Genomic DNA, 17,118 nt, shown 5'->3' with positions numbered 1-17,118 from the left:
CTGTCATGGCTTTAAGACTCAACATTTACCTCACGAAGCAATAGTGACAGCAGTCTCCTGTGGAAAAATCTGTTATTTGATATAGTCTGTCATCTATCAACCACAAAGGCCGACTATATTATTCGGTGATTTTCTCATGATTATCTCTCCCTCGGAAGTAATATCGAGCCTATTAGCAGGGGAAGTAAGCAATATTAGAATCATTGACAACTGATAATAGCCATTTAGTCTGATAATAACAACCATACTGGCTGATATTGTGTCATTCGAGACACCAAACCTGTCTACCATTTACTACAGCATGACAGTATTCTCTCGTCCTCCCCCCTTTTCTCTCTCTCTCTCTCTTGCACTGTCATGCACACACACACACACACAGACTGCAGGATGAATGAGTCCCATTGGTAAGCAGTATGTGAGTGTGCAAACAGGTTGGTTTGTTCAATAAAAAGAGGAGAAAAGTGTGACTGTAAATGTGTGGTTTAGTGATCCATCTGTGTAAGCCACCGGGGTGCAGAGCAACATTTTCTTTCTTTTTTTTTTTTTAATGGAGGAGAAGCAAACCAAACCTCGTGAGGCTTAGCCAGGCCGGCTTCACTTTTTCCACATGCTCGAGGGATTTGAGCTCATTGTTGAGGATGGGTCGTTGGTACATATGCTTTCTGGAAACCTTTGAGGTAATTTCAGGTTGTCCCTTAACTCGATTTCACCTCAATCAAGATTAGCGTAAAGTTCTTTAAAAGGATAATCTTGACATCAACTCATTTACTATTTTTTCCTTAGCACAACATTCCCACTGAAACATTCAATTAAATCACGTTCCTTTCCACAGCTGAGCAGAACTTGAATTAAATTAAGTCCATTAAATGGTTCATTTATATTTCAAGCATTATCTGCTGCTCTCATTCAAAGCAACATTGTATTAATTGCAATAGATAAATTAGCAAGATATGCCGTGCTTGCAGCAACCGGTAGTAAGAAATGTAATGGTCAAGGTTGTAAGTGCAGCATAAAACTGTGTGGAAAGCAGATGACGAGCAAAATGTATTTCTTTACCAAGATAGAAAAATAAAATTCCCATTGCATCCCCTGACAATAGATAAATTGCTCATTGGCAAATGTGCGAATGAATGTTTCTTTATCTATATGTGCTCTAATGATGATAAGTAGCATCCAAAATGTTTAACAAAATGTTCCTTCTAGCTCTTTTCTGCATTTTCACAACCACAAAAAGTCCCTTTGACTTCTTGTTTCAAGGCACCTAAGAGGCTTCTGTGCATACCTAACGTCAATCGTTGATTCAGAGCTGTTGCTAATCATACATCTCCACATGCTTACATGTGACCAGCATTCTTTCACTTTTAGCCTCTATACGGATATACGGATTTGATTGCGGGGGATAAAACAAAGGTATCTTAAAGACTGGAAATATTCATTGCTTGAAACAGCATGAACGTTTTCTCTTTCATCATACTGCAGAATGTTTGCGAGATTCATTTTAGTGTTGTGCAGTATTTTAATGTTAAACATTTTAGCGCTAATGTTTCAAAAAATACACCAAATAATGAGTTTTCATCTCCCAGAGCAGAATCCCCAGCCCTCCAACTCTGCTTTTGCCCATTCACTTTGCACTTTCTTGTGGTGGAAGAACAGCTGTGAACTGAAGGTGTTTGTGTATCAGGCTCCAGTGTCATACAAGACTCTGCATCTTGCTCAGAGATTAACTCCAGGTAATTAATCTGAGCTCGTTAGCCATATGGCAAGCACGTTCAGGCCAGAACGCATCTGAGGTGATCCAACTCCCGTGTCCTCACTAATATGCATAGCACGGCCAAATGCGTTTAGTAATGAACTTCGCAATATGTTTGCGGCTGGTGTGGTTGTCTGCACGGCTGCTTGCTTGTGTCGCCATAGCGCTGGCCCATTTGATGGCTTGCCTTAGCCCTGTCCCATTTGGTGGCTTGCCTTAGCCCTGTCCCAATGGTGCACTGGTTAAAAGGAATCTTGCTGGGTGGGCGTGGTTGGACTGATGCACCGCTACCTTGCTGTCCCTGGAAGTAAAAGACATTCAGGAGGAGGGGATTGCAGATTCCTTCCTCCCTTAGAGCAAGGGATGATATGAGGGCCAGGGGAGGAGAATGACAGGTGCGGGAAGAAAGATAAGTTCCTTTCCCTTAGCCACACAGGAGATTGGGTGAACCAAAAAGAAAAGTGCAAAGGGAAGGAAAGAAAGAAAGGGGGACAGGTGAAATATTTTTCCCTGTGGCAGAGGAAATGAGGAAAAGTCAGAAGTGTCGGCCAGCTCTGTATGTGAGGAATGGACTAAACCATTCCCAGAGGGGAGGCTGGACCACTCTCCCATTCTCTCAATGTGGCTACCAGTGATGGATAATATTCATGTTTTCCTCTTTTGCTATTTCCTCACTCCTCTGCATTGTTTGTGTGAACCCTGGAACGCATGCCAGGCAATTCTCGGTTGCGGTTCCAATGCATTCAGCAAATTAAAAAAAAAACATTCCCTGTAGCAATCCATCCTTGCCCCATCTCCGGTCCAACTATTAATTCTTTGCCCCACAGCTTCCATCTTACAGCATGAGATTAAAAAGCAACATTGCCAACCGAGTCCCGAAGAGGAGGAGGAACGGTGGAAGCCGCACAGTATGGAGATAGTTCATCCAGAGAACTGTCCCCTTTTTTCTCCTTCCAACATACTTGAGGCTGGTCCCATCTGATCCATGTCAATTAATTGCAACGAGTCATGATCCCGTGATGAAATCAGTTAAAGACTTTGGATCAACATTTTTCCACGACTTATCATGTTCTGCATCACGAGTGAGTTGAAACCTATTCCAGCTAACTTTGGCAAAGTGTTGGGATCCAGCCCGGACCGGTCAGCAGTCAATCACATGACACGCAGACAACCAAGCATTCACATTTGTTTCCCAATTTCCAGCAACACAGAAGCAAGAACATGCAGAAAGGACAGAGTAGTGTTGACCACATGCTCCATAGTCGCAGATCATTCAGAACGTTATACAGTACCGTCTGCATCTGGATGTTTTTGTTCACAATGAAACCAAATCAATCGCCGTGATATGATCTATAATGTGATTTCAATGTAGTAGAATCCTTCCAAGATCCACATCGTGAATGCAACCCAATACATTTTTGGTTTAGGTTTTTATGAGCTACGTAAACAAACGTTTTGTGACTAAAAATGCTTAGATCAGCCCCCTAAGTATTTTCTTCTCAGGCCTGTATTTCTTTTTAGGTGATCATAAGCATAAGCAGCTGTTACACGAGGGATTACCACCTTCTGTCCGACAACCTGATGTTTTGAACTGGAATAGTGAAGAAAACAAAGTCGTACATAGGATGGGTAGGGGTATTGGAGCGGGGAGGAAGGTGTGAAATAATCCTGGGTATAGAAAAAGAGGTGTGAAGCTAAGCAAAGGGGAAGAAATGTAAAGCAGAGGAGCAGAGGGGCTGGATCTTGATTGTGTGAAGAAATGCGTGAAAAAAAGAACTGGAGCAAGTGAAGGTGAGAAGAAAGGGGGGAGATGACAGGTAGAAGCTCAAAGGTGTATTGGATTGTGACAGGTCTGCTGGAAAAGCAGCTTAAAGGGATCTTCTCTTTTGTTCGTTATTACTTCCACAAAGAAGGGTTTTCCATCCCTGTTTATGAAAGGGTAGAATTCATGTGGAAGGAGTGGATCTACGATTTAAAAAACAACAACAACAACTACAAATTATTTATGTATGATGATGTTCAGTGTCGCGCTGTTCCACTTCAGCATTCCTTGCCCTTTTTGTGTTCTGCTCTCTTTCTTTCACTGAGTGGGACAGTGCGTCAACTGTGTAATTGTGTTCATGGAAGGTGCTCGTATAAAGGAAAGGTTGATGACAATGCGTCTGGTTTCAGGGTAAAAAGCCAGAGAAAACCAGTGTTCATAGTCCAAAGACATTTCCATCCTCGGCTGCTAGCGTGAATAGCAACTAATTCAACGCCCTTGTGTTCAGCTCTCCCGCTTCCCCTCTGTTGTACATAGCTCCGTTTTCCCCCCACCTCTTTTGGCGCCTCTTTTCTGTCTTGTAAATGCTGAAGCACATCAGGGAGCCTTGTTGTTGTGGGCTCTATCTTTCCCCAGCTGCTGTTTGCTGTTCCACCTCCCATACTCTCTATTTCCCCCCCCCCCCCCACCTCTCCCCAATGCATCTTGCAAGGTGTGCAACAGTGACGTGGCTGACGTTGCTCATTGCACTTTTTTAGTGCACTCTCCATTGCCCCCCCCCCCCCATTCAGCTTCTTCTGCTTCAAAGATAAACTGTTGGTTCAGTCCCACACGCACACAATCTCATATGACGCCTTCCTTGTCACATGCCACACTACAGTTCCTTCTTATTCTGAGTCTCCAAGTGAAAAGAATTGTACACATGCATGCACACACGCTCGAGCATTAACAGCCACACAAACTCACAGTCATACGCTGGCCCTTTATCCCCTTTGGGTAATCTGTTTACGATGAGCTGGGGCCATTTGAGGGAGAATTTAATTGAAACCGGGCTAATCTGATGATGGCACGGAGCAACAGCCCTGTGTCACCTCCAGTCAAGTTGCACCTTGTAGTCCTCCCACTCAATACCTCAATACTTAATTTCATGCCACACAGTTCAGTGCATTTTGTTGCCCACTCAAACTTGCCACATTGATTGTTAAAGCAAAGTATGATATGCTCCACGCTCGCTCGCTTCTCATCTTGTGTTTTTCTTAATAGTGTGGCTCTGCTTTTAGAATCCCTCACCATTTAACAAGCATTCCTCTCTCTACTCTTTGCAGGATGGATACTACTCCCATCGTCCCAAGGAGAAAAGCAAAGTGGACAGTAATAATGAGAACTCTGTACCGAAAGACTTTGATAACATAGACAATAGCAACTTTGGCGCACGCTCGCAGCCGCATCGGCAAACCGGCAGGAGGCAGCAGCGAGAGCATCTGCAGGAGAAGGCTCATGGCCAGCAGCAAGTCTGGCGTGACAACTCCCCCAACTTGGTTCGCAGCTCCAATGAAGTGCTACCTTTAAGCCACCAGCCACTGGCGGTCGCCAACAACTCGCGCCCGGGTGGTCAAGGTGCGGCTGCAGGAGGGTTACGGCATCACGCCGCTCACCAGGCCCAGCACAGGCATCAGCACCCGCACAGAAGGCAGGCGACTGCAGCGCCCCTGGAGGTGACCTATGACCAACCACCCGAGTGCGAAATCAGTGGGAAGGAAGCCATCTCAGCTCTGTCCAGGGCCAAAAGCAAGGACTGCAGGCAGCAGATTGCAGAAGTCTACTGCAGACACAAAGAGGGCCAGTTAATGCCAGAAAAGGTCACTCGCTACTGCCCCTTAGAAGGTGAGCTCATGAAACATCTTTCTATTTTGTGTTCATAAATATTTTTGGGTATGTTAGGTTGAATATATGCAGTACAAGCACTGAGAATCGCAAAAGGATTTTATTCTGACTAGGGTTATAATAGCTTAGTATTTTTAGTGATAATTATTATTTTGTCTTTCATTTTGACTTTAATTCGGTTAAAAGTTCTAATTGTTGCTTTTATATTTAAGTACTCCCTTAATGAAAATATTTTTTTCAATTTTAATTTCAGGAAATTCATTATGTTGTTAACTATAACAACCTTGATTCTGGCCAGTATGGTTCAAATTAATTGGAAAAAAAAAAACACTGAATCGTCACTCAATTGAAAGCCAAGAATCATGATTTATTTATCATGATTTATTTATTTTAATAAATTATTAATTATTTTAGTAATTGGTATTGCGGAAAATTAGGATGTTGTTTGTTTTCTGCCCCATATTGGTTTCCAATTGTCATGTGTTCATTATTCTAAAATGGTTATGCGTCAAAATTCTTCTTTTCTTTTTCAAACCGCTAAACAGACAAACATTTGCACATTTTTTTCCACCTTGCAAAGCCTGCCAACAAAATCAGAGGACGAAAACAAACCGGGGACAAACCGAGAACAACATAAGTAGCATTTTGTAATGTTTTCCAGCAGTAGCAGCTGTCAGAACAGCTTCACTGGACCTTGGCATATTTTCTGTTATCTCTAGACGTCTGCTGGAGGCTTGAACATCATTCACTTCCCACAATGTATTATCTGCTGTTTTGACGTTGGTGGGCTGCCCCGACTTCAATCCAAAATCACTTCAACATGCTCCCTCTGGACCGGACCTGGACAAAAAAATGACTAGTTGGCCACATTGCAGTCTCTATGAAGTCAAAATAAATTGTTAAAGTGTGGTGCTTGGATTTTAAAAGTGCTATTTTAATTTTGCTGAGCTTGTTTGTGAGCGGTACCACTGAGAAAGAGCAATAACTTATTTCTTAAGTGTTGCCAAAATAATGCCAATGTTGCAAAAATGGCGATTTTTTTCAACTCTTCCAGCAACAATTTTTCAAACAGGTAATTGGCTACAATGCCAAATGAGGTCCTCATCTAGGCAACATTCCTGCATGGTGCAGGGAAGAGAGCCAGGGGGATTAACCCTGATAATCATTTGGGAGTCTCAACTAGCTGACTAATAGGATTTAGCACACTTCAAATTGTAGGAAATTGATGCACACTGTAGACATGTTTTCCTAATTATAATGGTAGCATCTTATTAAAAGAATCCAGTTTAAGTGCATTTGGGTGTGTTTCATGTGGGAAATGATCCTTGACCTTAACCTCATAAAACTTTACTTGGGATGAAAAATATTGATTTCATAAATCTCATTGTATTTGAATTGTTTTGTTGTACTCTTGCAACACAAATATAGTATATTATCTCTTTTTAATCTGAAACAATGTTGGTATACTCACAATGGTCTCCAGCCAATTAAAAAACTAGGCAAATGCCTTTCTTGTATAATTGCCCATTCTTAAGTGACGAGGACACACGAGCTGTCGTATGTACCGAGATGGGGTTGGAATGAACATATCGTGTCAGCAGGCTTGTGCTCTCCTTCGAGAACAAAAAGCACGGTGACATTGCAACTTTTGTACATTCCCCTTCCCAAGAGCAGTGGTGTCATTTATCGGTGCCAAGCTCTGTCTCACCAACCCATTCGAACTGACGGTGCGATCAAAGACATCAAGAAATAGAAAAAGCCTTTCCCCTGGTGGCTGTCCTAATAGCAACGGCACAGCTAAATTAAATCACTTGTCGGTCTTACTGTCCTTCTGCCTGGCTGCTGCCTGCCAATGTGTTATCGCTCCCTCTTTCCTCCTCTATTCCCATCCCGATTCGAGTCCTAACCTTGTTAGCACAAAATTGTCCAATTTGATTTGATCAGTGTAGCGTCCTTGAGGCATTGGCTGGATCAGCAATTGTGTTAGATCTGATATTTGGATCATTGAATGCTAGAGGAACATGGTCAATCTCTTTGTTTACCATATGCTAACTTGGCTAATAATATGTTTGGCTTGCAATGCACGCTTCGGGGTTTGGCAGGGCGGGCCTTTGTACAGTAGCATTAGTGGGACCTTTTGCCAAAATTACATTTAACCAGGCCAAATAGCATCTGGCTAAGAATGTAAAATTGTGGATAATTTAGTAATTGCCCCAAATCCCCCCCCCCCCTCAACAAAAAAAAAAAAAAGCCTGCCACAGTTTGGCTTCAGCCGCCAGAGCTTCAAATCAGCTGGCCGCTTGGTTGATGAGAAGCTCCGATGGCTACTTTCTCTACCTGAATTTGACACCTCTGTCAATATACCGTATTTTCCGGACTATAAGGCGCACCTAAAAACCTAAAGAAATTTCAAAATCCGACAGTGCACCTTATAGTCCAGTGCACCTTATATGTGGACCAAATTCCTATATTTAAATTGGCCTGAAGCATTGTGTCATGAAATCAATCATAAGTGGCCCGCGGAAGACTATGGATCATTATTTTGTGATTATAAAGTAATTTGTTGTGTCTGAAGTTGAAATAAAAAAGATAAAATGGAGAATGATTTGATTTGGATTAAAAATCTGACATGATGCATTAATGGTGCGCCTTATAGTCCGGTGTGCCTTATATAAGGACGAAGTTTGAAAATGGGCCATTCATTGAAGGTGCGCCTTATAGTCCGGTGCGCCTTATGGTCCGGAAAATACGGTATATGTATTTTTGACTGGCGATCTCATAAATTGATGAACTCAGATCTAGAGATTCAGTCCCACTATATTCCAACCTCACGCGAGCATTTTAAACTGATGTTATGCAAGATAATTGAGGACAAGAGAAGGATGAAAGCAGATAAGGGAGCGTAGTTTAAAGAATTTATGCTGACAGGAAGAATGATGAAGACTCTCCAGTTCGTGAGGAGACATTTATCTACTATGTCTTTATTGACTGTTTTTTTTATTTTCCTGCTGTAGGTCAAAATGACTCAATGGCAAAAAATGCTTAACTAGTGTGACAGCATAAAGGAAGTTCTCACACACTTAGCAGTGCTCATTAGTCCAGCTATCTCAGATGGCACACATTCAGTGAAATAACTGGCCCAATTATCCATGTGTAAAGCAAACCAGTGAACCTTCTCAGCCGGCCAGTAATTAACATTAAGTCTAAGACAAACTAAAAATAATTCCCTCCTGGGATCTCTGAAGCTGAGTGAAGTGCAAGAAACAAGTACCAGGGAATGTCCGAACGTAACGATTGTTGTAATCAGGTTGTTAACCCCAACCGTCTTTTGACAACGTCCTGCTGGACACCTCTCCTAAAATGTGTCTGTTAAATAGCGGGGTTTAAGGCTTCTTACATTTTGATAGTCAGTTGTTAAAGCTGAGTAATTACAGGGCCTTAGGGCCAGACACTGTGTTGAGTCGGGATGGACATTTTGGGAACTATGACCTCTTGGGAATAAACAGCTTTTGTATTCCTTTGGCTTCTCTATAGACAGACTCTAAGGAAGCAAAGTCCTAAAGAAATGATGGCACATTTCAAATTGTGACATAGTACTCCTACTATAACCCAAAATGAATCACCAAGGCTTGTGTTTCCACTATGGTAATTGTCTCTGCATTTGACCACGTTAATTCTGTGGTTGAGTGATACAATAAATGGGTCTAACCGGTCCCACATTACAGTGGAGAGTAACCAACTTTGAATAGCAACATAACAGGCAAATCAATCAGTGTCTGGAGATTCAAATGATATAAAATAATGCGATGGAACAGGAAATGAGTTAGTACAGCACCAAATGCGTCAGCCAAGAGGACGTGACTATGAAGGTGAAGGTAAATTAATATAATCAATATTTTAAGATAAGAGAACCTTTATTAGTCCCATATGGTGGTCTCATTTCACCAGCAATAGTTGTTACAGGAATTCGACAAATGCATGACATTTGTACAATAAGAACATTGAACTACTACTTAGTTTGTCAAAATGTTGTCCATGCTTACATTTATGTAATCCAATCTATCAACAATGTTATTTGTTTGTAGAACAGAGTGCTAACTTTTGATATATGACTCATCTGATTCAATACGCTTACTTTCTTTACTATAGTTGAAAGCAGAAATCCCATATACTTTGATTCTGGCAGCAACTGCATGCACTGCTACAAGATTGATTCAATAAATACAAAACATTTTGAATCCATCATTTATTAATGATTATGCTGTGCAGTATGCATAATTCTTATTTTATAATACACTGCAATAACTGTCCTGCCTTAACATTCTTGACAAAATGTAACAAATATAGAAATTTAGACAATTTGTTATGGAAGGGGATTTCTATAGAATGGCAGCTTAATTTCTATTTAGCGATCATAATAAAGCTTTTTGAATACGCGTGTCTTTTTTTTTTTGCTGGTACAGGCAAAGCTAATGCTAATGTCCAGTGGGATGAGGACTCCGCAGAGAGCTTCCCATCAAATCCAGTGCGGATAGCATTTGTCCTGGTGGTGCATGGACGCGCCTCTCGTCAGTTTCAGCGTCTCCTCAAAACCATCTACCACACGTCCCACTACTACTACATACACGTGGATCAGGTGAGCTCAATTCCAGTAGAGGTTAACAGTGCAGGCTTCCACTCAGTTATTCCATTTTTTTTTATTAATTATCTTTACCTGTTGATGCCACAAGGGACATGCACTGATTATGTAAAACAGTCTGCCACTAGCTTCTACGGACTACTGTACTGCATTCTGTCATATCATTAGCCTAATAGGATAAACAATATATATTTTTTTTAATTGCTGTTACCAAACCTTAAAAATGTTTTTACCCTCTTTATGTTTTTTTTCTTGTTTGACTTGGCCAACTATGCTGTTTTCCATAATGTGCATCCTTAAAGCCTAACATTGAAGCTGGACAATCAATCAAAACTTAATCATGATTTTGATCTCGTCTACTCTCGATCTTTAAAACATTATAAAACGATTAATGTAGAATCAAAAACGCTTAATGCGTAGAACCGCGTGATGCGTTTGCAACTTTGCATTTCTTCCCCTATTTAAAAATGTAACTGGTCTGTGTTACACAGATGTTAAACATACCCGGAGGGTTATTGCTTTAATTATTGCGGCAATAAAACCCCGCATTGTGGAATACCCCTTGCTGTTTTAAAACCTTTATACGTATGGACATACTGTAATTTATAAAACGCTTTTGCTGAACATGCATCCATTCTGATTTTGAGTCATGCTGTTTTTTTTTTGTATGAAAACCAGGAATAAGTTCAGACCCCGCCACCCAAAGAAATCATTGATCACCAATCATAAATTTAGACCTCAGATAAACATTATTTTTTGTCAAAGTAGATACTTTTAACAAGATATTTTCCAAAAATGAAAAAGGCAAAGGACTCTGCCGTACACAATGGTGGATAATGTTATGAAACTTATTGTTCCACATGTTCATAATCCATCAACTATTTAGTAAAGTGCTGCGAGGAATGTTTGTTGAAATATTTCGTCTTTGCTGCAGCGCTCCAACTACCTCCATCGGCAGGTAAAGGCCTTGGCTGCTCAATACCCCAACGTGAGGGTAACACCATGGCGCATGGCCACCATCTGGGGGGGTGCTAGTCTCCTGACCATGTATCTTCGAAGTATGGCTGACCTGTTGTCTATGAGGGACTGGAGCTGGGATTTCTTCATCAACCTCAGCGCTGCTGACTATCCCATCAGGTAAGGGAGGGGCCCCACAATAGTGTCTGTAAACTAAATTGAGTCGAGAAAGGAGAGGAGGAAACTGTGTATGTGATAAGATATTGGAATCTTTTCAAGAATGTAACAACCTGGACAATATGAGAGCTCTCAGTCCATATGGCAGAAACCCTCTTGTTAACTATGAGCCTTGAATAAAGAGTCTGTCACTCCAAACCAAACAAATCAATGAAGTGCTTCTCCAACACTTTCCCTTCACAACCTTCTTTTCCAAGTCTTTGTTCTCCATTCGAGGGGTTACATGGTGACCTGATTACAATTTAATTGCCCAAGGTCAATATATATTGACTTTTTCTTCCTGCAGTGTACTGGATAGTCCAAAAAGCCTATCTCAATTTTGAACATGTTTCTTTAAAGAGGCTGTAAAAGGCAATTAAAGGCCACAAAGCTCAAGTGAACTGCACACAATGTCATGAAAGTAATTTTATTTTAGATTTTTGAGGGGAGAAACTACCTTTAATTGAGCTTATTGTTCTTCTGGGAGTTCAGACTCTGCTACATTTCTGAAGAAGCCAAGCAGCAACTAATTAAAATGCTTCTATAAGGGGAGAGTTATCTCCACAGCACACATGTCCACCAGTTGAATTTAGTAAAGTTGGTATAATGAACAAAGAAATGTAGGATCTGATGTCTTCCAAACTGAAATTGGATTTGTTTGACAAGTTTAATCTTGTCCCTCCCGTCACATTGATGAATGTTGCGGACATGCTGTCTATATGTTTCTGCACCATGTCTAACTTCATTCCTTGCATCATCCTACATATTTGCATATTTATCCTGTCACTTCATGATTAAATGTATTTGTGAGTATGCCAAGGCACTGTTTTGCTCATATTTTGCATTCTCATTTGCATGAGGGTGATGGAGTTGGAAAAATAGCTGACAGTGGAGGTTTTAAGACCCATCTGTTGGGAAATGAAACGATTGATGGCGCCAGAAGGAAGTGAGATACAGAAATGACAGTGAGAAGGAAGGGAGGGGGCGAGATCAAGCATGGGGAAATGGATGTTTTGGATCCGTGTAATTCTGAAAGATGTAAATTTTCATCATTGCAGAGTATGTGTATTTGTAACAGCTTGAATTGGACCATGTTCGTTGGTGAATGTGGTCCTTTCAGACTATTATTTTTGGCTTAATAATGTGTGACGGAGTTTTTATAAGGTGATGAGCATCTCAACGTGTGCAAAATAGTTTGTAATCCAGTGTTTATCCTCTACTCTATTCATCCAATGTTTGAATCCTGAGTCTGTTTTAGTTCAATCTGAGTCAGCAAACAGTGACCGGCAGTCTTTCTCCATTGTGACCATACAATATTGGTGAGAGTCCAAATGGACTGAGGAGGTGAGGGTGGTCTCCCTTGCACTGCCCTGTCCTGACTACTGCCGTTGTTATCAGTGGGATGGGAGACAAGGCATTATTTCCCCTCTAATTCCCTGATAATGTCTGTCCTGCCGCATGGCTGCCCCTCAAAGGCAAGCGCAGAGCCATTCGCGCTGTGTGTGTGTATGTGTGTGTCCAGAGAGTCCAAAGGATGAGTTACATGCATGCTTTGCTAAAGAGTGTGGCCCTCTTTCCCAGCTTTTATCTACACGTCCTCCTTGTGCTTACCTTTTTCTCTTTTGAGAGCCTTTCATTGACTTTACAGCGGGTGTTTAAAATGATTGAGCTTTGTCAGACAACTAGCTGCAGCATCCTTATCTTTCGTTTTGTGTCTCACATGCTAATATTATTGCTAGTGGTTTGTTTGCATATAAAAGTGTCATCCTCTGCTGTAAAAGGCATCAGTTTGTTTTAAAAAATTGAGACAAAAGTAATAACATTGACAGTTTAGAAATATTTGTATCTACTTTTTTTCTGACGGACATGGTTAATATCATCGTTGTCAAATGTATTTGACAATAACTCAGCAACTGTAACATTCCACTATTCTTCCGTGGTATCATATACGAACAAAAGTCCTAAGTATGTAAAAAAAGGGCACATTATGAATTTAACAAGACCATGGAAGTAACTCAGTGCCACCATAATAACGTTTTATTGACTATGATATTGAAAAAAGTGCACAGTTTTGACTTGCCTAGTATGAAAGCATAGTTTTGTGTGTGTGTGGGTGCATGTGTTATCGTATGCATGCAAATACTGGTGAGAAACAGAGCCCCCAAAGGCCTGACAGCAAGCAAACCCAACCCAAAGGACTCAGAGTGACCGCTCAGGTGGCAAAGTTGGGATATGACACTTGCTGAGCATGCGTGCGTGTGTGTGTTTATGCATGCATGTATGTGAGTGTGCCTTCAAGCATTTTTATGCCTCTGTGCATGTATATTGTATTGGCAACGTGCAAACTAGCCGTCACCCAGCATGCATGTGTGGGTGGAGACAGAAGACTGTGGGTGTCTGCACAGCATATCATCAGTTCGACTTTATGGCTCAGGACGTCCTAAGATAAGCCCCCCAGGCTGTGAAATTGCTCCCTCAAGAGAAAATGACATTAATATGCGTTTGTCCCTCCCCCCACTGATCCTTGCGCTTTTAACCACCCGCCTTGCCGCTCTTTCCGAAAGGCAAAGCAAAGTATCATGAAAAGCTCCAAAGCAGATGAAATGACTGGGGCATAGATAGAGCCTGCAGAGCAAAGCTTTTAGCTTGTCTGGCCTGTGTATGAGACAACGCTGCCCTACCATGTAAAAGCAGCATGGAGTCTATCATCAAAATAATGGCGACACAATCGTTTCTATGATCCCAAGTAGCCCCCGGGAAAAAACAACCAGAGCTGCTAAGGTCATGGAATAATCTGTCTTCATCTGTTGCTTTTTGTTTTTTTCTTCATAAAGATGTGTTGAATGGGCAAAATTATGTCCCATCTCCTCAGGTTACTGTCATTCTGACCTATGACGGTCATCGCACAAAAAGAAGAAAGAAACTTGAATTTAATTTTTGAAAACGGGACATTGCAGCAACAACAAATTAATTAAAAGTTTGAAAACAACCTTCAGTATTTTTTTTTTTTTATAGCCATGCTTGTTTTGATCACCAGAAGTAGACCTTCACATTCTGATTACCGCATTGCATTTTTTCAATGGAACAATATTCAAAACAGACAATTTCTCACAGTGAAAGGCAGATTTTCACATTCATTTCACATTCATGATAGAGTGTATAACCCCCGTAAACTTCTACATGACATGCACGTGTTCTTCAATTAACAACATGACATTTTGCATAAGCCCCCTCTTTTCTCTTTGTAGGACAAACAAGCACCTGGTGGCCTTCTTGTCCAAATACAGACACATGAACTTCATCAAATCTCACGGCAGGGACAACGCCAGGTGAGTCTGTGATTTGCCCTAAATGAAAATTCTAATCAACCCTGCAGCATTGCTTTTGTGGTGACCCAGTGAGGTCGCCATCTTTGCCGCTGCCACCCGTTGCTCTCTCGCCTCACCCCCAATGCCAGACAGGAGTCGCATTGCACTCCAAAAAAACCCAACACAAATGCGTGCATGACTCAGCTTGACTCAACAGCACCTCTGTGCCATTGTAGCCACATTGCATCATTTGATCCTTCTTTCAACATCACCGGAAGAAATTCAAATCACGAGAAAACCATTACTAATCCAATGACTGCACGTGGCTGAATACGTATATATAATTGATACTGTATTTGAATAGCTGACAGATGCAACTACCACTCCCCATGAAACCAATTAGTTCTAAAGAGGCCCAGTTGGCTGAACTGAACTTGACTCCTCACTGCTAATACTTGATATGGTCAGTAGTAAAAGCATCTATAATGTATGTTGAACTTGTCACTGTTGATGAAAGTGTATGCGGACAGAGCAACAGCACATTTAGCCCACTACCTTTTTTTTTTTTTTTTTTTTGCTATAAGGCTGCTCTTATGATTTCCAAGTGAAATTTGCTGTATATTTAAAAAAAAAACGTGGCAATAATGGCTTGGCACTAGTAAACATGCATTTATTGACAAGCTGTTCGTTATGGGGTGCTGAACAGATGTTGGCTTTCCAATAGTTTAGAAATAGATCTTTGGATATTCGTTTTTTGAGCGCTACGCTGGCATGTGTGAAGTCTCACTCTAGAAAAGCTCATATGCCATTTGAATCCTACCATCCTCCCAACTTGATGGTAGAATTAATTTGACTGAAATTGTAGCAGCGGTTACAAAGATGTTTTAAAACGATGTCTTTCAAAACTAATCTCTGGTATCAAAATTTACGGTCAAATAAGGTAACCTTCAATATTGTCAGATAAAATCATTGTGGAAGAAATGAGAAAATCTTTTTTCAAAATATTAAAGCAATTGGCAAACATTTTTATTTAACCATTGTTTGATTTCCCTTTTTCAAATCCTTTTTTAAGTCTTTTTAACTATTCATTCTTTTCTTATAGCTGCTACAACAAGGAAATATATTTGCCCAAAGATGATTTACAATTCATTGATTTTCATTTGTCTTGTTTTAGTCGTCAAAACAATTTTTGCTTGAATAACACGTCAGCTTAGGACTTCATGAGTCGTAATTTGTTTTCACCAGGTTTATCCGTAAACAAGGCCTGGATCGTCTCTTCTATGAGTGTGACACCCACATGTGGAGACTGGGTGATCGTAAAATCCCAGAGGGCATCTCAGTGGATGGAGGATCCGACTGGTTCCTTCTGAACCGCATGTTTGTGGAATATGTCATCAACTCCAAGGACGATCTGGTCACCAACATGAAGCGTTTCTACGCCTACACTCTGCTGCCTGCCGAGGTAACACTCAAACAACCCATTTTCATTTTTCTTAACTGTGAGTGACAGGTAAGTGAAACTTTGTGCACTTAGAGAAACTACAAATGTCTTGTCATTGCTAATGGCAGACAGACTTGCAATCAAAACGGGCAAGCAAGATGTGAAGTTGTCCCTGTAGCTGTATTCATCGCTCTAAAGAAATTACACTTTAATCATAAGCTTCAATCAATGTACATTTCTTTTACCATTGAGCATTGAAAGGGGTAAAAATTAAAATGTTCTTTTTTTTTCTTACTGCCATGTATTCATTTGTTTGTTTTCCAGTCATTCTTCCACACTGTGTTGGAGAACAGTGTCTACTGTGAGAGCATGGTGGATAACAACCTGCGCATCACCAACTGGAATCGTAAATTGGGCTGTAAATGCCAGTACAAGCACATTGTTGACTGGTGCGGATGTTCCCCTAATGACTTCAAGCTTGTGGACTTACATCGCTTCCAGGTAATAATAACATACTCCATTAATTTTCCTTTTTGCTTCACGACAATTGATGGAGTAGCATGAGACAGAGCTCGTCGCACAAGACAAATTCAAACCATTTCTTATTTCACAACATTTCAACAGTAAATTTAAAGTTTGGTAATTATTCACATACCTGTAAATATTCACCAAACACTTGTGCTGGTGTATCTGCATAAAATAATGTAGACTTGGGCAAAACATGGCCCAAGGGGCCACATCTGGGCTTTTGCGGTCAAAATAATATATCAAATTATTTATTAAAAAACATAGTTGATGTAAGTTGTTATTTTTCTAATTTATATTTTTCCCCATGGATGTTTTATCATAATTGCTCAGTATAATTTAATAGCACGTAGTGTATGTAATGCATTTTAAACAGTTTGCGTTAAAATGATAAATTGTTCATATAATGAATATGTAATTTTGAAACTGCTTTTTTTTAATATATTCCAGCAAGTAACATCTTATTAAAAACACACATTGTAATGCTTTATATAAATACACTACATTATTGTGAAACTCAGATGAGGCGTAATGTCGGCGTGACTCTCAACAACTGTCATTCTGACCTCGGCATTTTCTCCTTTGATAATTTAATTTTATCCAATGAGATCCAAAAGTGTCAAGAAACAAATCAGA

General features: G+C 40.6%; 1 protein-coding gene across 1 annotated transcript in view; it reads left to right on the top strand.

Annotated features, from left to right (window-relative positions):
- The window catches only part of xylt1 (xylosyltransferase I), a 59,927-nt gene that overhangs the window by 24,889 nt on the left and 17,920 nt on the right, over positions 1–17,118 (top strand). Inside the window, exons 2-7 of the mRNA XM_061275302.1 lie at positions 4,838–5,396; positions 9,860–10,032; positions 10,970–11,172; positions 14,457–14,537; positions 15,762–15,978; positions 16,282–16,458. Coding sequence (XP_061131286.1) covers positions 4,838–5,396; positions 9,860–10,032; positions 10,970–11,172; positions 14,457–14,537; positions 15,762–15,978; positions 16,282–16,458 — 1,410 coding nt within the window. The remainder of the gene's footprint in view (positions 1–4,837; positions 5,397–9,859; positions 10,033–10,969; positions 11,173–14,456; positions 14,538–15,761; positions 15,979–16,281; positions 16,459–17,118) is intronic.

Source organism: Syngnathus typhle, linkage group LG3 (genome assembly GCF_033458585.1).
Source record: "Syngnathus typhle isolate RoL2023-S1 ecotype Sweden linkage group LG3, RoL_Styp_1.0, whole genome shotgun sequence".
In the NCBI taxonomy this organism is placed as follows: Eukaryota; Metazoa; Chordata; class Actinopteri; order Syngnathiformes; family Syngnathidae; genus Syngnathus; species Syngnathus typhle.
Note: the sequence above shows the minus strand (reverse complement) of the source record. Positions and strands in the feature narration are given on the sequence as shown.